We start from the raw sequence: 18371 nt of genomic DNA on the forward strand, positions 1-18371 counted from the left end.
AATGTCTAGTCGTTACGATTTAGAGATCCTTGGTTGCGAACTTGCGATGCTTTGTCATCTCATCCTAACCGAGTCATCACAACTGGAGGAAAACTTGAGGAAAAAAATTAATTCAACAACTTTAAGAAGTAAGTGTGCCTGATTACATTTTATTTTAGATGAAAGTGTAAATTTAACACTACGGAGGAATAAATGTGCCTATTTGACCTTTATACCTATATTTTTCTTAAATTATTATATACTATATTTTATAGCTAATACATTTTTATAATTACAATATAGCCCCAAGTTATATAACATCAATTACCAAACCCTAACCCCAATTCCCCAAAATCCCTCAGGGCACAGGCCTCATCTAATTATCTCTGTCTCTCTGAATTCTAGTCTGAAGCGATCAAGCTGACAAGCTGACGGTTGACGGCTGCGATCTGCGAGGCTGCAATTCCACTCATTCCAGGTAAATCTTCTTCTCGGTTTCTTCGATTGCCGTACGGGCCGATGGCTGCTGTGGACAGCGGCCTGCGGCGCTGCTGCGGGCTGCGTCCTGCGGCGGCTGGCTGATTGCTGCGGTTTGCGGAATGTTGTCGCTGCTGCGTGCTCCGTTGATTATAGGTGTTGCAGTTATGATGATTTAAGGTAGTATGGAATTTCGTATGGGATCAGTTGAAAGGCAGTGGGGTTGTTTTTATTTTTAAGCTTATTTTGTATACTGCAATATTTAAACAAATTAACATTAATTAAGTCATACATGTTATAATTTTATTGTAAGCCCCCAATCTATGAAATAAATGCTCCAGATTTGTATATCCCATTTTTTGGCATTTGGCACGTATGTTCTTATGAAGCACGCCCCCATACCTCCATAGCTATAGAATCTTGAGTGCAACAGAATGACAATTTTCTTGGACAATTTTGTTGTTTGTCTGTAATATCTTTTGGTGCTTTTCTGAATATTTGACGGAATTCTCATCTAATGTATCTTTTGTCCAACAAAAATGTACCATACCTCTGGTAGTGTTTTAGTGTCTTTTATATCCAAATGTATTACACTTCTAAAAAGTTTGTGCTTGCAGTTAGCACAACCTTGCCATTCATTCTTTTTGTAAAAACTCAAAATCAGATGATCCTAGTTTGGGTGGCCTTATTTTATTAAGAAATATTGAAAAATGTTAATATAATCTCTGCTCAAAAAATAGACCTAACATGAATTTGTATTTGTTTGACCTAAACTTTCAAACAAAATACAAATATATAATTATTGGACTCACTATATTATTCTGTTAGTTTACGATTCTTATATGCAGTTTACTACTCTTGTATAAGTGTGTCAACTGTCAAGTTCATTCAAGTTGATTCTTGTATGGATTTTATAATTGCAATATAGCCCCAAGTATATAAGATCAATTACCAAATCCTAACCCCCCAATGCCCCAAAATCCTTCAGGCCTCATCTAGTCATCTCGGTCTCTCTGAACTCTGAAGTCTGAAGCGATCAAGTTGACAGGGTGACGGCTGTGATTCCACTCATTCCAGGTAAATCTTCCTTCTTGTTCTCGGTTTCAAAGGTTTCTTTGATTGCCGTATGGGCCTATGGCTGCTGTGGACTGCGGCCTGCAGTGCTGCTGCGGGCTGCATTGCGCGGCGGCTGGTCGGCTGCTGCAGTCTGCAGAATGCTGTGTCTGCTGCATCCTCCATTGATTATGGGTGTTGCAGTTATGATGATTTAACTCATTTAAGGTAGTGTGAATTTTTTTTGGAATCAGTTGAAAGGCAGTGGCACTGTTTTTATTTTTAAGCTTATTTTGTATACTGCAATATTTTAAACAAATACGGAGTATATTAAATAATTTTTAACATTAATCAAGTCATACATGTTAGAATTTTATTGCATGCTGCTTTTTTTTTTTCCCATTCATCATCCTGCCACAATCTGTAAAATATCTTTTGCTATTAAAATTTTAAAACTCAGATGCCTATAACTTTTTTTTTCTTATTCCTCTACATTACAGTTTATTTAGTTTTAGATTTCTAATTCCCCTGAAACTGGACAAAGTTTGTATGTATTCTTTCTTTGTAGCACTATAGTACCTTAGTACTGCATGCATTCCTCCTAGTTGTATTTCATGTCCTAGTTTTACCGACTAAAGCAGATTGTGTTACATTATTGAGTTTGCCTGGTTACAGCATTAGTGGTTTTATTTACGCGTATAGAGATTGCATTAAAAATTTTATTGTTCTTTTGATCTCAAAGGTGTTGATAATCATACATCTTGAAGGATGGAACAAGATGTGTTTTTGTTTATCCAATATTTTTTAGAGGATAAGTGTTTTTTTTTTGCCATAGATATGTATGATAATCTTGGAGCACAGCCTGGTGTTCCTATACCGCCTACTATGCAGCAGCCGAATCCATTTGGAAACGCATTCTATGGTGCAGGGTCTGGTTTAATAAGAGGTGGATTAGGTGCCTATGGAGAGAAAATTCTTGGTTCAAGCTCTGAATACGTACAAAGCAATGTAAGTAGCATGCAATGGTGCGACTGATTGCTATTTGTTTTAATCCAAGCTATGGCGATGTAACCATTGTCTTACATTTAAAAATTTTTTGTCAATGAATATCATTTGTTCAAAGGTCAATTTTTTGCCCTTTCAGATTTCATGTTCTTGCTGCTGGATGCTTTCTTTGTGTTTTCCCTTTTTCTTTTCCAACATAATGGCTGGCTGGAATAATTTCTTATTCCTCCTGCCATCCATCCCCCCCTTCTTCCTCTGAGTGAAAGCTTTATATTGCTCATGGTGTTTTATAGAAATGGTATACTGCTGTTTTTATTTGTAATAGTTCAAAATTCATTTATATTTTCCAACTTGTTTGAATGAACAGATTAGTAGATACTTTTCTGATCCCCAATACTACTTCCAAGTCAATGACCAATATGTGAGGAACAAATTGAAAGTTGTACTTTTCCCATTCCTGCATAGGGTAAGATTCGGTCCATGTTTCTGGTTCTTGCTTTTTTGTTTTGGAAATAATCTTTTCTACCAACGATTGTAGGGTCATTGGACAAGGATCACTGAACCAGTAGGTGGTAGGCTTTCCTATAAGCCCCCAATCTATGACATAAATGCCCCAGATTTGTATATCCCATTTATGGCATTTGGCACGTATGTTGTTCTTGCTGGTTTATCATTGGGTCTCCAGGGAAGGTGAGCCTGTAGTGGTATATACCGGACCACAAGTTCTCACAGATTATTCCTTCTGTAACACCTGAACCCCCAACGCCACCCCACCTGGCCACCCAAAACAGGGCCAAGACTGTTGGATAGGTTTTAGTATATTATTCTGATGTATGGGTTTTATTGCTTGCCTTTGGCAGGTTTAGCCCTGAAGCCCTAAACTGGCTGTTCATGAAGGGTTTGGTTGGCTGGTTTTTACAAGTTTCATTGCTGAAGATGACACTTTTCTCACTTGGTAGCGGAGAAGCACCTTTGCTGGACATTGTGGCATATGCAGGATACACTTTTGCGGGTTTGTCCGTGGCTATCTTGGGGAAGATTTTATGGAACTATTCCTACTACTTTTTGATGCCATGGGCTGGTCTATGCATGGGGATATTCCTTGTGAAAACAATGAAGAGGGTACTCTTTGCAGAGGTGAGGACTTACGATTCAAGCAGGCATCATTATCTCCTCCTCTTCATCGCCCTGTCTCAGTTCCCCCTTCTCTTCTGGCTTGGAAAGATTAGCATTAGTTGGTTCTTTTGAAGTACCGCCCCCATACCTCCATAGCTATAGAACTTCGCCTGGAACAGAATGTCAATTCTCTTGAACAATTTTGTTACTTTTCTGTAATGTCTTTCTGAATATTTGACAGAGTTCTCATCTAATGTATCTTTTGTCCAACAAAAATGACCATATGCTTGGTGTACAAATTGAGGGAGAAAGGGAAATGACCAAGATCAGGCTTTTTCTTTGGGAATTAAACAAGTAATTGTCAACTTCTCTTCAGTTTGTTGCATATGTCATGAGAAGTGGTTTTTGCATCAGATCTCCCTTTATCATTGGAGTTCTTATGTGTTGATTTTAGGCTAATCAATTCATGAAGTTCTTAGGTCTGGGACTCTGGGGAATTGATGCAAACAAACGCAGACTTGAAGATTTGGTTCATACAATAGGTTGGCCATTGGACCACAAGACTAATGGAGGATCTTTCTTGTACCATATGAAAGAAAGACATGTATATATAGTTATATACCATTGTTGTTTTACTATGGCTAGTCTAATAAAAATGTTTGTGATTTATTCAATTTGCTTAGAGTTGTGCATTATTTGGCTTGTTTATATTTTGAAATTTAAATTATTAGTAAAAATAAATAAATACAGAGTAATTATTTGTGCTAGAAAATTAGGAAATGTCAGGAATTGAGATTCCCAAATTGAATTGAATCAAATTCGAGCCGAAATTTAATTTTTTCAAATCGAACCAAAAGCTAATAGAACTATAATATTAAACCGAATGACTTTATTTTTTCAAAATTGAACAAACTGAAACTGAAATGAATCTGAAAAAAATTATATTGAAAATCGAAACGTCCACCTCTATTTATATGGGTGTGTCCAATTCGATTTGAGTCGAATCTAGATTGCTCGTAGCTCTGGGAAATAGTGAATTTTATATTTAGACTAAAATATAAAATTGTTTTCTAATTCTTTGGAAAATTTGTTTTAATTTTTCAATTTAAAGAGTATTTCAACTAGAAAATGAAATGTGTGTTGTTTTTAAATGAAAATCTTTACACCAATATAATCAAGAGATTTTGCCAATGAACTTCCTCCATTTCTCTCCCAAAATTACCTTCCAAATATAAAAATATCAAATTAAATATTACAATTCAATATACTTGACCGATGAAATTATACATGCACCTAACAATTCCTATTTTGGTTCATTTCATTTTTTCCACTTGAGTTTATTTTTCTCTTTATCTTTTTGTACAAATAAAACTAATTAAAAAACTCATTACTTTAAATGATATAAATCTATAGGTACATAAAGTCATTACTTTATTTTCAAAAAAAAAAAAAAAGAAAGTCATTACTTTAGTATAATATTTATATACATTAAGTTTTGTTTCTATTAACATATAGAAATAACATTATGAACCTACTATAAAATGACTGAAAATACAAAGATGTACATTTAGTTTAACATTTTTAGATATTACAAAAATATGAAGGAGGAGACGGAAGGGATACACGATGAGCTGCGGAACAATTGAATAATGGATATTTAGAGTTTCATACGGGTGAGTTATAGCATTTATAGGATGAGTTGTTGGGTTTGGGTTAGTTGGGCTGGACCGGTTTGAGTCATAGTTTATATGACAATTTATATTGTGGACCAGGGTGCACAATGCATTATGCACTCTGATCCAAAACGACTTCGTTTTGGTTCTTTTAATTAACGGCTTTTTCGTTTCTCGTTCGGCCTTAACTTATAAGATGAGTTCTGTGCATTCTGTTGTGACATTATGTGTATTCTAGTCATTGTTTCTGTGTATTCTATTATATAATTCTGTTCATTATTGATTTCCAGTATCATACCTCATGGAACATAAGAGATAATACTTAGGCTTATATTCTGTATCCTTTTCATTGATTCTGTGTATTTTGGATCTTTTAATTAACGATTTTTCCGTTTTTCGTTCGGCCTTAACTTATAAGATGAGTTCTATGCATTTCGTTGTGACATTCTGTGTATTCTTTTTTCTTTTCCTTTTTTTTTTTTGAAGAGACATTATGGGGGTGTTTGGCAATCAGCTGATAGCTGATAGCTGGTAGCTGGTTGGGTTAGCTGATAATTGATAGCTGATTGTGTTAACTGATTTGACCAGCTGACTGTATCAACTGATTATAGAAAATTGTTTGGTAAATTAGGGGGGTGTTTGGCAAACGGCTGATAGCTTATAGCTGATAGCTGGTTGGTTTAGCTAGTAGCTGATGACTGATTGCGTTAACTGGTTTGACCAGCTGGTTGTATTAGCTGGTTATAAAAAACTGTTTGGTAAATTAGCTGTTTACTAGTAGCTGATTGAATGTAAAATGACATTTAAGGGTATTATTATTATTATTATTATTATTATAAAATAACAAACACACCACCCATTTAAAAGTAAATCCCATTGATTTTAAAGGATAAAATAGTCAATAAAATAGTCAAGGATAAATCCCATTGTTCACAACACCCCCTATGTGTATTCTAGTCATTGATTTTGTGTATTCTTGTATGTAATTCTGTACATTATTGATTTCTAATATCATACCTCATGGAACATAAGAGATAATACTTAGGCTTATATTTGTGTATCATTTTCATTGATTCTGTGTATTCTAGTATGTAATTCTGTACATTATTAATTTCCAAAACCATACCTCATGAAACAACAGAGATAATACTTAGGCTAATAATTCTGTGTATTCTACTTATAAATTCTGTGTATTCTAGTATATGATTCTGTGTATTCTGGTATTTTTTTTTTTTGAGTACAATATTGATTTCGAGTACCACACATCATGAACTAGTAATGCTAATACTTAGGCTATTGATTGTGTGTATTCTATTGAATGATATGCGTATTCTTTTATATATTTATGTACATTAATGATTTAATTTTTTATACTTAATGTTATTGCGGTATTGGAAATCAATAATGCACAGAATTTTGGTATTGAAATTACTAATGTACAGACCTGTATAATAGAATACACATAAACACTCAATAGAATACACAGAATTACACATAACGGAAATTGGACGGACGGAACGGGGTCCGTCGCGCGTCAACTCCCCACTACTTAGTTAAACGCCGTCGTTTCGGACCAAGGTCCACAGTGCACTGTGGACTCTGGTCCACGATATAATGATTGGTTTATATTGGGCTGAACTTTAATATTATAATAGTACATATTATTGCAATGGGCTGGATTTAAATATTAAGTCTGGCTATTTCTTTATCAAAATTTGTAACTTGGGTCTTAACATATTAATATTTTCTAGAAGTTTGTTATTTTAAATAGGATAAAGATTATTATTTTACATCTAATTTATATATGTAAAAATAATTATTTTGTAATAATGTGAGTTTAAATTATCTTTTGAACCATCTTTAAAATTTTAAATTTAAATAAATATTGTATATGATAGAATAATTCTTTTAATTTTTTTAGAATTTAAATTTAAATTGTATAATTCTATTTATAATAGAATTTTCATTCTTTCAAACATAATATAATTCAAGTAATTTTAAAATTTTCAACATTTTTACAAATTTCATTCTAAATGGTTATACTTAATTGAGTTAATTCCAAAAATGGTCCTCCGACTATGACCTGTTCTCAAATTGGTCATATGACTTTTAATTGCACCCGAACCGACTAGCGGATGCGTGTTGACTACATGGACCTGAATAAAGCCTGACCTAAGGACCCTTTTCCCGTTTTCCGTTACCAAAAATCGACTAGCGAGTGGACGAGACGGCCGGTTGTGCACTATTAAGCTTCATCAAATCTTTATGCATGCGGAGGATGAGGAAAAGACCGCCTTCATTACACCGGATGGTGTCTATTGTTACCGAGTAATACTTTTCGGGTTGAAAAATTCGGGAGCCACTTATACCCACATGGTGTCCAGGCTGTTCAAGAGCCTAATCAGCAAGTCTATGGCCGCCTATGTGGATGATATGCTAATCAAAAGCAAAGAAGAGGAAGAACACATGAAAGACCTGACTGATTGCTTCAGCATAATGAGGAAATATAACTTGAGGCTGAACACGAAGAAAGTGCGCCTTTGCAGTCAGATGAGGGATGTTTTTGGGATACATGGTCACTAGGCGTGGGATTGAACCTAATCCTAAGAATGTTAAAGCAATCCTAAATATGCAGCCTCCAAAGACCTGAAGGAAATGCAACGCCTGACTGGACGGTTGGCGGCCCTTAGTCGATTCCTATCCAAATCGGCCAATCGAGCCCTACCATTCTTTGAGGCTATAAAGAAACGAGAAGGCTTCCAGTGGATAGAAGAGTGCCAAACCGCTTTCAAAGAATTGAAGAGATATTTGTTGACCCCACCCATGTTGTCTAAGCCTAAGGAAGGAGAAACGTTGTTCCTTTACTTGGCTACCTCTCAGAAAGTGGTCGGGTCGGTTTTAGTGCGCGAAGAGGATAAAACGCAGCACCCGTTTATTATGTGGGGCGAACACTCAAAGGCGCGGAAGTCAGGTACAAGCCGCTGGAGAAAGTGGTATTCGCGTCGATTGTGACTGCCCGGAAGCTGGTGCACTACTTTCAAGCATATCATATCAGAGTTTTGATTGACTGGCCGTTAGCTAGCATCTTGCGAAGTCCGAGCTCATCGGGCAGGTTGATCAAGTGGGCGATCAAGCTCACCCAATATGGGTTCGAGTACCTTCCCAAGCCTTCAATTAAGGCCCAAGCACTAGCAGACTTCATAGTGGAGTGCTCGGCGCAGGCTGAGGAGCCTCGCGCCAACCAAGAGATGGATGAGACCGAATGGTGGGAGATTCAGACAGATGGTGCCGCTAGTACCCACCACTTTGGTGGAGGAGTAATAATTACTACTCCGTACCTCAAATAATGAGGTCGAGTATGAGGCTGTCATAGGGGGTCTACGCTTGGTTCAGGCCTTAAAAGCTACGCGAGTCAAGATCAAGATCGACTCGGCCAGTTGACTAATGAGTGTGAGACCCGTGAAGAAAGAATAAAGATGTATAAGGATGTGACTGAGGGATTCTTGGGGAAGCTGAACGCTTATGAAGTGATTCATGTCCCGCGAGCTAAGAACGTGGAGGCAAACATCCTATCAAAGTTAGCAATTAGCGAATTGCCCGACCACCTGTAGCAAGTCTGCCGAACTAAAATTATAGAAAGATCAAGCATTGAAAGCTTGTTGGTCTGCCCCATCACTAAGATGCCTTCTCCGTATCTTGATTCGGTCACGTAGCCTGAGTGGTTTTGGATAGTTGATATCATGAGATAACAAAGATAAGTGTGAGTTGCCTGACTGGATACGAAGAATGGCTCCGCTTTACGAAGTAGTGGATAGTTGGTTATATAAGCGCTCGTTCAGTGGTCTTTGTTCCGTTGCCTACTCCCAACAAATCTAAGGTGGTGATGGAGGAAGCTCATAGAGCAATTTGTGCCGCTCACCAAGGTGCCAAAATGCTCGCTCGTAAGCTGGTCATTCAGGGATACTACTTGCCTACTATGATGAAAGACTGCATAGAAGAAGTTAAGAATTGTCCGAACTACCAAGCCTTTGCAAATAAAGATACCCGACCAGCCTCGTTTTATACGCCAGTTACGACTGCTATTCCCTTTGCTCAGTGAGGAGTGGATTTGCTCGAGCCATTGCCACAGGCCCCTGGTCGGCATGGATTTTGCATTGTTGCGGTGGACTACTTCACTAAATGGGCGGAAGTCAACCCATTAGCGACCATCACCGAGTATCAATATTGTCGTTTAATATGGAAGAACATTATCTGTTGGTTCAGACTGCCTGAGTAGCTGGTCACTAACAACGGTCGAGAGTTTGATAATCGGTCATTTGTAGTCTTCTGCGTACAGCATGGTATTCGGCACATTAAGGATTCTGCCGCTTATCCTCAGTCGAATGGACATATTGAGAATTTGAATCGCACCTTGCTAGATGGATTGAGGAAGAGGTTAGTGGAGTTGGGCAATACTTGGGTCAAACAGTTGGAGAAAGTACACCGAACAACTCCTAGTCGGGCGACTGCTGAAACACCATTTGCCTTAGCATTTGGTTTTGAGGCCAAAGTCTTGAAGGAGGTCCAGGTACCCAATTGGCGGATTATGTTGTAGAATGATGAAGGCAACGAAGAGATCTTGCAGATTGATTGAGAAGAACTTCATGGAGGAAAGGCGCGATGCTGCGTACGCTCGAATGGCCGAGTATCAGCAAACGGTCAAGCGGTATCAAGATAAGCGGGCTAAAGTTAAACACCTTTTAGTGGACAACCTAGTCCTAACATATCAGAAGGCCAGTCGAATCACTGAGAAGGGGGGGGGGGAGGAGTTAGCCATAAAATGGGAAGGGCCTTATAAGATCTCAGAAAGGCACATACCGTCTAGAGACCACGGAAGGCGGTCGGGTGGACAGAACATAGAATGTCCACAACTTTGTGGCATAGTTGTTATTCCCCTTTGTTGTTTCGTTTTATTCGATGTAGGCACTTAGATGCCATATTTAGTTGGTGTATTATTTAGTTCGACTAATAAAACTTTTTCGTTAGTTACAAAAAACTAGCATGGAATCGAGTTGAATTCTAGCCATTTTAGGTCAAGGAGAAAGGGGGTTTGGTGTTCTAGTCAGGAGCTGACCAATCGCGCTTCTTTGCGAAGTCGGTCGACAACTAACCTTTTTAGGCCCTAGAAAAAGATGATAGTGTCGGAGTTATTGTCAGGAGCTAACCAGTCGCCCTCCCTCGCGGAGCCGACCAATTATTGGCCTTTTTAGGTCAAGGAGAAAGGGGGTTTGGTGTTTTAGTTAGGAGCTGACCAGTCGCACTTCCTTGCGATGTCGGCCCTCAACTAGCCTTTTCAGGCCTAAGAAGAAGAGGATGGTGTCGGAGTTATTGTCAGGAGCTGACCATTCGCCCTCCCTTGCGGAGCCGATAGATTACTAGCCTTTTTAGGTCAAGGAGAAAGGGTGTTTGGTGTTTTAGTTAGGAGTTGACTAGTCGTGCTTCCTTGTGAAGTTGGTCGACAACTGACATTTTCTGGCCCTAGAAGAAGATGATGGTGTCGGAGTTATTGTCAGGAGCTAACCAGTCTCCCTCCCTTGTGAAGCTAGCCGATTACTGGCGTTTTCAAGCCATGGAGAAAGGGGGGTTTGGTGTTTTAGTCAGGAATTGACTAGACGCGCTACTGTGTGTAGGCAGTCGGCCACGGGCTTTTTCAAGCCTTAAATAGAAAGTAAAATAAGGGAAAAAGATAAAGAGTAGTTTATACATATCATACAAAGTAGAAGGCTACATCAGATCACACTCCTCATCCCTTCTTAGGAGGATGAGGCACGCATTTGCAAGTTCTGACTGGATCCACAACTTCCGGGGAAAAGGGAGGAGTGTCAGGCGACGTGACAACGTGCACTCCTTCTCAGAAAGGCCAGTGAAGCGCCACTCGGGGAGTTTTGATCAATCATCCCTTGAAGTTCTGCAAAAAAAGCCACGTAGTCAGGATCTGCCAGTTGATCTACTTCCTTGGCCGGAGGTATTTCAAGTTGTTCATTGTTGTCAGGAACGTCTAGGGGATCATAGGGAAGGTCACCCGACAAGCGACCACCTTGAATGGCCTGCCGTGCTTGCAACTTCTCTAATTGTGCTCGCTCGGCCAGACGACTCGAGGACCGCATACCAAAGCTCTCACGGTGCTCTTTTGTGTCCTTTGGCCCCATGATCAAGAAATCAAGAAAAACTTAAGAGGCTTTCAGGGAAGATGGTTCTATTTATTGGATAGAAAATAAACTTAAGATGAGTAAAAAGAAGCTCATGCCTAAGGTCACATGCACTGCGATCGAATGACCACGAAGAGATAACTCGTAGTCTGTCAGTCCCTCAGAAAATATGAAAGCACTGTGATAAGTCAGAACTAATAGCCAGGGAATAGGCGAACAAATTGACTTGGGAAAAACCCCCAAAATGGAGCCCGGCCAGTTTTGATGACTAGTCGAGTTAAGGTGTGAAGAACACTTAGCAGAAATAGAGAAAATATGCAAGCAAAAAAGAAAGAAGATAGTATTAAAGGCAAAAATGCCTTCGCGGAGGCATTTGTTTACAAAAAAGAAGACAGAAAAGGGAAAAACTACTAAAAAAACTATCCTAGTTGGCTGATGGGCCAACAATCTCCTCCGTTGGTCCAAAGGCGAGGGAAGCCGGGACAGTAGTAGCAGAATTTGAGCGACGCCTCACAAGGTCGCCAGACGCGTCTTCATCTTCTTCCAAATCGAGTAAGCCCATTGTATAGCCCCCAGCCAGAGCTTGTTGATTAGCGGTCGAGTCCAAAGGAATTTGCAGACCGCCATCATGTCCTGCAGCCTGCTGGTCCAGGACTGCGTCTCCCTGGTCATGTACGGGGGTAGCTAAGTGCTATTATGCCCTCTTCCAAAACGGCCAGGAGCCCGTAGTTTTTCGGCTTGAAGCCTTCATAGAGGCTGGCCAGGGCAACATAGATCGTCTTCTGCATATCCACTAAGCTTATCTGATAGTCTTCGCCACCCATCTTAGCTAAGAACTTCAACCCCTCCGGAGTGGCCACCCAGTCCTTAGCGATGCGCTCAATGCGCTCTCAGGCATACTGCTCGGCATCTCTTTAGAACTCCTCCGACTCTTTGTAGGCAGTTAGCGCAACCAGGCGGGCAGTTTGAAGGTCCATCGCCAACTACTCGTTGCGTCGCTGCTCGTCCTAGAGTACAGAGTTGGCAGTAGCCAGCTGGAAGTTTAGCTCCTCCATCTACTTGTCGTGATCCGCCCGAGTAGCATGGAGAACCTCCATCTCAGAGAGGATAGCCTTGTGGCATCGATGGAGTGCCAATTGGGACATTAGAGACTGCGAGCAAGGAAAGAAAAATCATAATAAAAAAATGGTTAAGTATGGAAAATAAGAAGAATGCTTGGGAGAAACAAGTACCTGGTATGTGCGATGAGCGGCCCTGAGTAGAAGGTCCTTGGCGTCTAACCCATCAACAGAGTCCAGGTCATCAGGGAAGACAACCTTGTCTAGCCAGTCGCCAACAGGGTATTTGCCTTATGGATGGCTTCATCCTCATTGGCATCTAGGCCGACCAGTACCCTTTTAGCAGCCAAAGGCTCAATCGTAACCTCACGGGTCATTTCCTCCCTGACCGACGAGCAAATGGCGCAATTGGGGAAGCTCAATCTCTCCGCCTGGTAGATATAGTAGCCCAGGCGCTGGCACTTGGCTACCCACAGATGACTAGTGGTCCTAGGCTGCGTGCACTTGGGGGTGGTGTGGAGCCAGAAGTAACCACACTTTTTCCTTTCTCGGCGGCAATCAGGCGGGCTAGACCCTACGCGCAAAGTAGTGCCTTGCAATCCGTCATGGTGGCAGAAGGAAGCGATTGGTCGTCCTTAGAAGAAATAGCGATGGCTTATTCGGTAGTGGCCATGGTGGAACGAGCAAGAGGATAGTGGGTAATTAGCTCGTCGTGCTCAGACTCCTCCTCTAAGCCGTTGAACGACCATTGGCAAGAGGTCAGGAGGGCATGGTGACCTCCTATCTAGACGATAAGAGGAGGTTGCCCACGTAAAAGGAAAGTTGAAAGGAGGGTGTGGGGCTGCCGACCTAACAAAAAAGAACTCCTCCTTCCAGCCCTTATTGGAGGATTCTAGCTTGTCCAAAAATTTGCGATCATCCCAAGCACGAATTTGTACATGCTCAGGAGCCACAGTACTGGCCATAGTTAGGCGGAAAAGCTGGTCGAAGAGGTCAAGAGAAGCCTCCCTCTTGAGGCGATGGAAGACGGCAAGGAAACTAACCAGAAGCCGATGCTAATTGCGCACTAGCTGCCTAGGCACAAGACCGTAGTAATTAAGGAGAGTGTTGAGAAATGGGGGAATGGGTAATTGGAAGCCGCAAGAAATGGAGGAGCAAAGGGGAATGGGTTGCTCCAAGTCCTCAATTTAGCTCAAGTCTCTGTCCATAACTCGGGCCCTAGAGGTAGCGTGGGTAATAGCCGTCGGTGGAAGAGAAGAAGAAGTAGCTGGGAAAATAATATCACCTTGGCAACAAGACAAGGAGGACGACGCAGGAGAAGATGACATTGTAAAGAAAATTAAAAGGGAGAAAGGGAAGAAACTGAACTTTTTGGGGAGGAGAAGACGGCGGCTGGACGGCGAAGAAGGGATGATCGGAAGAAAAAATGGCGATCAGAGTAGCCAAAAATGAGAGGAAAGCGTCGGAGGAAGAAGAAAGATTGAAAAGAAGAAAGGAGTAAAATGGAAGGATATTTATAAAGATAGCCGGACGAGGAAATCGTTACACGTGTCCAAATCGGACGGACATAGAGCCTTTGGTAACGGCTGGCAGACGAGATGGTTGTTATCTCAAAAAGGTAATCGGCGAGAATCAAGGAGGTGCAATGATTACGCCTTATTGATGGCGATGGTTGTAGAACCAATCAGGAAAAGTGCGACCAGTCGGGAAAGACAAAACTTAACCGGTTGCAGTCCGATAAAGATACAATTGTGTTCAGCTACACTGCAAGATAGACAAGGATGACTGCCTTCTCGTAGGCAGGATGCTTGAAGGAAACCAGTTAATAATTCTACTTTCCCGAGCCGTTGCCTCTCAAGAGCTCGAGAAAGTGAAGGACTAGTGATGGATACCTCGATTAGGGTACCCGACCCGAGAATACTGGTACCTAAAACCCACTGGCTGACCAAGCAGGGAACGAATATGTAGCCCAGGTTGTGCAAATTTGTGTGGCAAGTCCAAGCAAGCAGTCGGGAGGCGGTGTCTGACTGGGTGCTTACCGAAAGGAGGTTACCTTGCGTAGAATCAGGAAAGTTGAGGCGAGATTTGGATTTTTTACCTTAATTGGAATTTGTTAACTCACATACCAGTTATAAAGCTCTAAAATTGCTTTCCTATGTCATATTTGTTAAGTATTTTACTTATTTCCTTGAATAGTCTTATTATTTTTGTATAAATACCTCCCAGGGGTCTCATTGTAAAGGAGCTCGTTTTATTCTTTGAAGTTAGAATACAAGTGCAATTATTCTCTTTCAGAGTTCAAGTATTATTCTTTAAGTTCTACAGTAGTGTTGGCCAGCCGAAGCGGTTGTCTCATAGCCGTAAAACTAGCGGTGACTTTTGTGAAACCAATCAGAAAAAATGAAACTAGTCGGGGAATGTGAGAGATCATGGTCGTTGTCTCTACCTGACTGAGTGCAGATCTACACTTCGCTACATTGCAAGATTGATAAGCAGGAAGACTGTCCCTGTGCAGGCGACATTCAGGCGAAAGAGTCGCATCTGACTGGTTTACTTTCTCAAGTCGTTGCTCAGCAAGAGCTCAAGAAAGTGAGGGACTAGTGTCGCGGTGCTCGATTGGGTGCGACACTTAGAGGCAGCGAACCAAGATTTGCTGAGGATCTTTCCCAGATTTGGCGGAATACTTTTCTTTTCATATTAGGCAGCAATTATGGTGATTTTGGCAGTTTAGACAACCTTCCTAAAGTCACATTTGTTAAGATCTTTTTGTTTTCCCTTTGGAGGTTTATTATTCTTATATAAATACCCCTGTGGTCACATTGTTGAAGGTTCATGTTATAATACAAGAGCAATTACTCTGCCTCATTATCTTCAACATTTTATTATTGTTATTTCCTTTATTTTACGATTGTGTTGGCCCACCATTGACTATCTCGTGACCATAAAACTAACCGTTGTACAATCATTATTGCATGGACCATGGTCCACACAGCTGTATGAACCATGGTCCATGCAATAATTTGCCACCGCTGTAATTGCCATAATAGACCAGTGAGTGCTTCTGATTTGAATCGAGCTGGGTAGAACTGGACACTTGCTTCAGAGTTAGTATCGTGGATGATGAGGATGATGATGCCAATATCTCCACAAATTTTGAAGTGGAGATGCGTAGGATAAATCACATGATAATTAAATAAAAAAATTTAACTCAATAATAATACGTAGGATATTGAATATTAAGTAATAATTTTCGTATGGAATATAATATTACTCAAGAAGCACAATGCGGTAATGTATATAATTTCTAAAAACATAATAAGTCTCAATCAAGATTATATCATTGATTTATGTCCCACTTTTTGTATGTTAATAAATGTATACATTTTGCTTTAAATATTGTACACTTCAATGTTATTAGACAAAATTGTCCTTACTACATTCTTTTTATACAAAACTACCCTTACACCGTTATAACACCGTTAATTTTAACTCCATCATTATTACCATACACATATATCTATCATATCTTTTTTCTATTCTTTAATTATCATTTTATTAAAATCATTATATAATTAATTTAATGGTTGATTATATTTTAATTAAATTTCTATTAATGGTAAATCATATATGTGTGTATATAATACATATATTATTTGTGTATATATAATTTGAATTATAAATTTTAATTATTTATTTGTATTTATTAATATTTTAATATTGGGCATGAAAGTTCGCGCATTGCGCGTACAAAATACTAGTTATAATAAATATATATTTAATTGCAATTTCTGAAATACATGCATCATACATTTCATTTCAATGTCTTTTTGCTATTATGTATGAGAATATTTTTGTCTTTTTCTTTTCTAAAGTTTAGTCAATATGACCAATATTTTTATTAGAATTAATGATCGTTTTGGTCTATTGAGTATGTCGTAAGTCGTAACTATTAAATTGGTCCTGAATTATTAATTTTGATCAATTTAATTCTTAATTATTGATTTCGTAATTGATTTGGTTATCTGTCACACTAATTGAGGGCCAATTTGGTAATTACATAGGACCAAATCAATAGTTAATGATGTAATTGACCAAAATTGATAGTTTAGGGATAAAACGGTCATTAATTCTTTTTATTATTATTATTGTAAAAGATTTTTGTTTGATTATAAATTTAAGACTCCATAATAAAATAAAGTTACTCGGTTGAGTAATTGACTTAATGTGCACGGGCGCACGGGTCAGTCTAAAAGGGTGACCTGATATTGACGTCAGGGTCAAAACCGTAAAACGCTTGTTCTTTCTCATGGGCGTCCATGATGGTTGTTGTGACGAATGCCTGTACATCTTGATATTGCGCTCATACCCATCTACTTTTCTTTATTTTCTTTTTCATCCCCAAAGTTTTTTACTTCTAGAAATCTTTCCTTGTAATTTTTGGTACGCATCCATGACCAAAAAATAAAAAATAAAAAAAGCATAGTGGTTATTTGACATGTGAAAGGCGTGGCAAACATCTTTTATGTCCCAAGTGTGGTAGTTAAAATATAACAAGTAATTATATTGCATATTTTATATTTTTTTGAAATTGTCTTTTTTTAACAAGATAATATTTATTTTATACTTTCTTAAATATTTATATCACAGAAAATTAAGTCTCTACCACCAAGGTTTAAATATATGAGTACCAAAAATAATCTATGACTACCTAGTTGAAATGATAATTGTGATGTGATCACACTACATGGTAATTGGCTGGCAAATTATTGTGTGGACCATAGTCCACATAGCTGTGTGGACCATGAATATAATGTACATTTTTATTATACTAAAAGTACATTATTTTTGTACTGAAGGTACATTATTTTATAGTATATATAAAATAATGCATTTTCAGTACTTAAATAGTGTACTCTAAAATAATGTACTTTTAGTATATTTAAAATGTACTTTTTAATTTATGGTCCACACAGCTGTGTGGACCATGGTCCATGCAATAATGATTGGTATTTGGCTATATTTCATATTTTATATAAATAATTTGTTTGACCAATTTGATAGAATGATAAATGTAATTTATGATAATTAATTTAACAAAATTTAGTAGATTTATAATTGAGGACCTGAGTTAATTTCAGGAATGATCCATTGACTATTGACATTTACTAATTTTTATCATCGATTTTTATTTGGACAAAAAATGGTAGATTGACTATTGACATTTACCAATTTTGATCGCAACTTTCAATTTGATCCTAAATGGTCCATTGACTATTGATTTTGTTCAAAATTTTGTCCTCCAATTAAATATCCATTCAGTAAACATTAAATTTAAGAGTAATAATGTAAAAATTTACTTGTTCTTGAGATTTGCAAAGTGAGTTCATAAAGTTAATACATTGGGTTCATTGGTACTGGGAATGTAAAAAACCAAAATTTTACATTATTTTCATTAAATTAAATTTTTATCAAATTGATGTTTAAATAGATGACCAAATTTGAAACAAAATCAATATTCAACGGACCATTTATTATCAAATTAAAAGTTGATGATAAAAATTGGTAAATGTCAATAATCAAAGGATCATTTATGATCCAATTGAAAGTTAGAGATACAAATTAGTAAATATTAATAGTTACCATAGTGGGACTATTCCTAAAATTATGACATATCGATGTTGTTCCTCAAACAAACATAAAGGGAGGATATCAGTGTTATTGTATCTAATTTGGCTAAAATTTGAGTAAACAACATGCTATAAGAAATATTTGAAAATAAATAAGATCATAATATATATATATATATATATATATATATATAT

The 18371-nt window shown here is 38.4% G+C and overlaps 1 protein-coding gene across 3 annotated transcripts; it reads left to right on the plus strand.

Annotated features, from left to right (window-relative positions):
- The first annotated feature begins 311 nt into the window (after positions 1-311).
- On the plus strand, positions 312-4005 carry LOC116021252 (protein YIF1B-like). 3 transcript variants are annotated; one of them, XM_031261870.1, is made up of 6 exons: positions 312-457; positions 1445-1533; positions 2345-2517; positions 2882-2980; positions 3053-3204; positions 3375-4005. In XM_031261870.1, the coding sequence occupies exons 3-6, from the start codon at positions 2347-2349 to the stop codon at positions 3760-3762; spliced, it is 810 nt and encodes a 269-aa protein (XP_031117730.1). In that variant the 5' UTR covers positions 312-457; positions 1445-1533; positions 2345-2346; the 3' UTR covers positions 3763-4005. The 3 variants fall into 3 exon arrangements, with proteins under 3 accessions (XP_031117730.1, XP_031117732.1, XP_031117731.1); XM_031261871.1 differs by lacking the exon at positions 312-457 and adding an exon at positions 470-636; XM_031261872.1 differs by lacking the exon at positions 1445-1533 and having other exon boundaries at positions 323-457.
- The last annotated feature ends 14366 nt before the right edge of the window (positions 4006-18371 follow it).

Source organism: Ipomoea triloba, chromosome 5 (assembly GCF_003576645.1).
Source record: "Ipomoea triloba cultivar NCNSP0323 chromosome 5, ASM357664v1".
Lineage (NCBI taxonomy): Eukaryota > Viridiplantae > Streptophyta > Magnoliopsida > Solanales > Convolvulaceae > Ipomoea > Ipomoea triloba.